The sequence below is a fragment of the Macrobrachium nipponense genome, chromosome 29 (genome assembly GCF_015104395.2).
Source record: "Macrobrachium nipponense isolate FS-2020 chromosome 29, ASM1510439v2, whole genome shotgun sequence".
Lineage (NCBI taxonomy): Eukaryota > Metazoa > Arthropoda > Malacostraca > Decapoda > Palaemonidae > Macrobrachium > Macrobrachium nipponense.
Genome location: NC_061092.1, coordinates 28,208,365 through 28,213,113, shown reverse-complemented (window position 1 = coordinate 28,213,113; position 4,749 = coordinate 28,208,365). Strand labels below are relative to the sequence as shown.

At 41.5% G+C, this 4,749-nt stretch overlaps 1 protein-coding gene across 1 annotated transcript in view; it reads left to right on the top strand.

The window, feature by feature from the left end:
* The first annotated feature begins 1,351 nt into the window (after positions 1-1,351).
* The window catches only part of LOC135206214 (programmed cell death 6-interacting protein-like), a 33,093-nt gene continuing 29,695 nt past the window's right edge, over positions 1,352-4,749 (top strand). The window contains exon 1 of the mRNA XM_064237556.1: positions 1,352-1,710. Coding sequence (XP_064093626.1) covers positions 1,499-1,710 — 212 coding nt within the window. The 5' untranslated portion in view covers positions 1,352-1,498. The remainder of the gene's footprint in view (positions 1,711-4,749) is intronic.

Below are 4,749 nucleotides of genomic sequence, written 5' to 3'. Positions count from 1 at the left end.
ATACATACGTATATTATATATATATATATATATATATATATATATATATATATATATATATATTAGAGAGAGAGAGAGAGAGAGAGAGAGAGAGAGAGAGAGAGAGAGAGAGAGAGAGAATCAAGGTCAGTCATTTCCAAGACACTCCCTGTGCATTCATACTGTACGCCTTTATTAGTTTGAATGACCAGGAGGCACTGAAAACTAGACCAGTGCTCATTACTTCGCAAATATGAGAGAGAGAGAGAGAGAGAGAAGAGAGAGAATGGTTTTGTGGGCGAGGAAAGGGCGTCGTACAAAACGTCCATTCAAGTGGATGCCGCCTTGGCTAACAGCCTACATTTCTCACACTAATCATAATTCTACATCCCAGTCACGCAGTCTGTCTGTCTGGTTGCATTTCTTTGTTCTGTCAGTATTATCAGTTAATGTTTAGGCCAGAGTTGTCGGTTAAAATTAATGTTTAGGCCACGTAATCTTTATTGCATCCGTCGTGAAGTGTGAATTTTCCCTATTATGGCGGAGCAACGAATAATTCTTCATTATCGTTAAGATTACTGTGTATCGTCGCCCATGGTGTGCAGACTCCAGGGACATTGTGGTCGCTGAGAGAGAGAGAGAGAGAGAGAGAGAGAGAGAGAGAGAGAGAGAGAGAGAGGAGAGAGAGAGAGAGAGCGTAAACATGTTTTGACCACAATGACTGTTGAAGGATGTACAGATTCATCGTCTCGGGTACTGAATCGAACATCCTGTAGTGAGTCACTAACGTATTTACGCCGACAGGATATACGCAGGTATAAATAGGCATTATTCACACTTCTTAACCTTCCCCGCGGCCATGTGAAATCTGGCGTCACGAACTTAGGTATATAAGAAAAAACACTGGCGTATTTACATGCCCTTTGAAAAATTTACGTCATGAAGGGCTGATTGATAAGGAAGTGTTAATGTCATAAATGATTTACGAAGATGAGCGAGAAACCTGTTCAGAGGAACAGTTAGAAACGCCCGTGACCCGATGGCTGGGTATGTGCTTGAGAGGTTGGAAATCCACGATTGAAAGATGGCTCGAGATAGCTTTCGTTTGAAAAATTCTCTTTGCATTTATTTTTCGCGTTAGATAATGGTTTCTTGTCATGTCACGGAGTTTTAGTACGTTCTTGAGCAGGTTCTTACAAATGAAAAAGACGATCATACGGAAATGACACAGTGCATTACTCACTTTGAAGAGGCTCGTACGCTAGTTTTGTGCATGTGTAGTTTTACTAGTTTGGTATAAGAGAGGCAAACTATATTGGTACATGAAATGGTAGTAAATTAATACAATTTAATTTTTAATTTTTTGTTTTAGGTATCAGCACCATCTAACAGTAAACTTAGAGGAAATTGATGAAAGCCGAAACGAGTCTACTCGCAGTTGTTTAGCCATGACGTCACTCTCATATGAAAGATTGTGTGTCTGGTGAATTATCTCTCCGCAACCTGATCAAATCCCGTCATGTCATCCACCACCGAAACTGTTGGTGTTCCCCTGAAGAAGGCTTCGGATATAGACATCCTCAAGCCCCTGAAGAATTTGATAACTTCGAGATATCAGACGGCGGAGCAGGAGAGCTACATCAGTGCCATTAATGAATTCGCAAAACTAAGGACATCGGCCGTGTGTAGGACCCTAGATTTCCACGAGTCTTCGTTGGACACTATCTACAGGTAATATCTTCTTGTCCTTTAATTGATATCAGTAGCATTTCTGCTGTACTTATTTTACCAGTTATTGTCGTTGTGGGACGGAAAATAGGGTCTTTGTTTTGTTAGGCTAACCGTAGGAGGGCGTAGTCAAGGGGCCATAGGGAGACGGGCTTGAGATGGGCTTAGCCGGTTCGAACAAAGATACATTTGGTATACTGAAGGATTAGCATCTTTTATCATAACCTTACGCTTAATATTTATTACAGGAGGCTTACGATATGATTTCTAGCCAACCATTTAGACCCAGTTTCTTGTTTGATTAGCCAATGTAGCTTATGGCATTTTGTTTATTTGTTTTATACTCTGTATTTCCTAAACATTTGCTGTGATAATTTGGGCTTTTAATCATAAACCAATACTGGTACCTGGTGGTGCAATCTACCTACCTAGGTAATCTAACGTAACAGTATTCTTTGTGTGATTGGGTAAATCTCTCTCTCTCTCTCTCTCTCTCTCTCTCTACTGTTGTTTATTTTAGCTAATGTAAAATACTGTATGCTTACTGGGGACTAGGGGGAAACACCGCAGGGGATCCATTGTCATCGCATAGATCATCCTTATTAACTTGATATTTAATTGGTGAAACAAGAATACAATTACATCTTTAAGCATACCATTCAAAAGATTGAAGTGTCGTCAATATAGGGTAGAACATCACGGCAGGCCAACCCTCATCACGGTGGACGGGTCTTATTCACTCGATATTTAATTGGTGAAACAAGAATACAATTGCAACTCTAAGCATACCATTTAAAAGACTGAAGTTTCGTCAACATAATGTGATAGATGAAAGCCCCATACGAACTAAAATAAGCATGTGAGCTCTTCGTAAAATATGTTTTCAAGGCAGTTTTGAAATCCAATATGGCGGCTACGTTTTGCATGGACGGTTCTCATCAGTGACGGCCACCATCTTTCCCCAACCTTCCCAGCACTCATTTGAACAATGATAGCGTATATATGTATATATGTAACGTCATACATACGCCGATGCATTTACAAACTGTTTCGATGAATTCTAGTTGTCATAGTAATGCAGTAATGATAAAATTGCTGTAATATGTACGTATATATAGGGTAGATTACCACGGCAGGCCAACCAGGCCACCTACAATCAATGTTTGCCACCCTCCGAAAAAGTACATTATAACGCGTCCTGACACCCGAGATGGGCATCAGTCGCGACTTGTTGTTGGTGAGAAACGGAGCTAAAGACCTCTACTCTCCTTTCGAAGTAAGTATTTTCTACCAAAGTTTAGAAAATTAAGGCCAAATTTTAAGATTTAAACAGAGGGTACTGAAAATGGCGCCCACGGCAGTGGAAATCTCACCAAAACGCTTAGAAATTTTTACTTACAACTAAAAATGTTTCGAAGATTGACGCCATTTCGATGTTTACAGAGTCGCTTGTGTCAACAAACTTTCCATTTCCTGTGATAAATCCGCACACACTTGTACCCACAGACGCTGGAGCACTTTTATCACAACAATCGAAACACATTTCTCATAACAAACAAGCAGGAGTAAACAGCTGTTTTGGTAGAAGATGACGAGAAGCGTGCTCTTAGCTAATTTTTAAATAAGTAGTAAAACATCAATATTTTACATATTTATGATGATTAATTTGAAAATATTCGTTATTGAAAAAGTAACTCGACTCTGACTCAAATTTAAGTAATTATTTTTCTGAATTAGAACGTTCTTTTAAGTTCTGTATTATGACGTCACGACATCTTGACTTTCGTACCTATTGTAAATAATTGCTATACTCAACTGTCATTGCAGAACAGTTTACCAGTTATTCATGCAGATTGTTATCAGCTATACATGTAATTGTTATAATCGTAATGCGCATATATATCTTTATTATTTACTTTTTGGATATATGAAGATGTTTACTGCTGGATTATCGCCGTAGTGTGACGCAATCGTTTTCGGTCCATGGGCCTCTGTCTGTTTTTCGCACCATAAGAAATTATGGGGCCGAATTTGCAATGACCAGAAAAGTCGTTAAAAGAGGAAAGTTAGCATTGAGGGGCATATGTTTGACTGAGAAAAATAAAAATAATTATTCAATAGCTAGCTTGTAAAAAATACTTGGTTATAAAAACTTGATTGACAACTAAGCAGCATGTCTACTATGGGTTTCAGAGACAGTGCAAGCACGTTTGTTCCGATACGTAATACAAACCCTCGGTCCTTTAACAATAGAAGGTAACTAGCGGCAGCTGGGACGGTCGTAAGCTTCGAACAAGGGGAGAACGGTAGTTAACTGCTTGTCCGATCGTGCGCGCGGCGGTGAAGAATCACTTTTGCTTTCGGCCGTGGTGTGACAGGACGTGCTCGTCATCGCTCTGCCCGCTATTTCGTCGTGTGCTTTGGATGTTTACAATTTCTTCTGACTGGTTTGTTTGTGGTTTTGAATGAAATTGTAAGTACTCTTTTTTTCATTTTCATTGATTGTGAAGTAAATTGAATATGGATCTGAAGAGCTTTCGCTGCGCCCACCAAGCTGCCCGTAGAGTGTGTCACGGGCTGGAGGGGCGTAAATGCGGCGGATTCCGCTCATTATCCTGATATAGATCCACATGAATTATGTTATCGGTGTCGGGGCGCGAGTGTTCCCGAACCGAACCATGTAATGTGTGTGAATTGGTCCGAGGCGCAGTGGGTGCTGTACGAAGGTAGGAAGAGGCGTAGATCGACCAAGGAGTCGTCGGAAAGCTCTCCATCGACTCCTTTGGTGACGGATACCTCGTCATCCTTCCTACCTCCAGCTCAGCCCCCACGGTTTGCGCCTTCCCCCTGCGGGGGGGGTTATCGGGGTCCTTCTCCTCACTCGATCCGTCGAGTGTGGAGGAGGGCGCCCGATACCCGGTATGTCCAATTGTATTCGGGGTCTTCCGTCCGCTCTGGGTGGGGTTCGTCCTCCCCCAGGCGTGAGGGTGCCCCTCTAACTGACCGACTGTTCCTCCCTCAGGTGTGCCTTCTGTGAGTGAC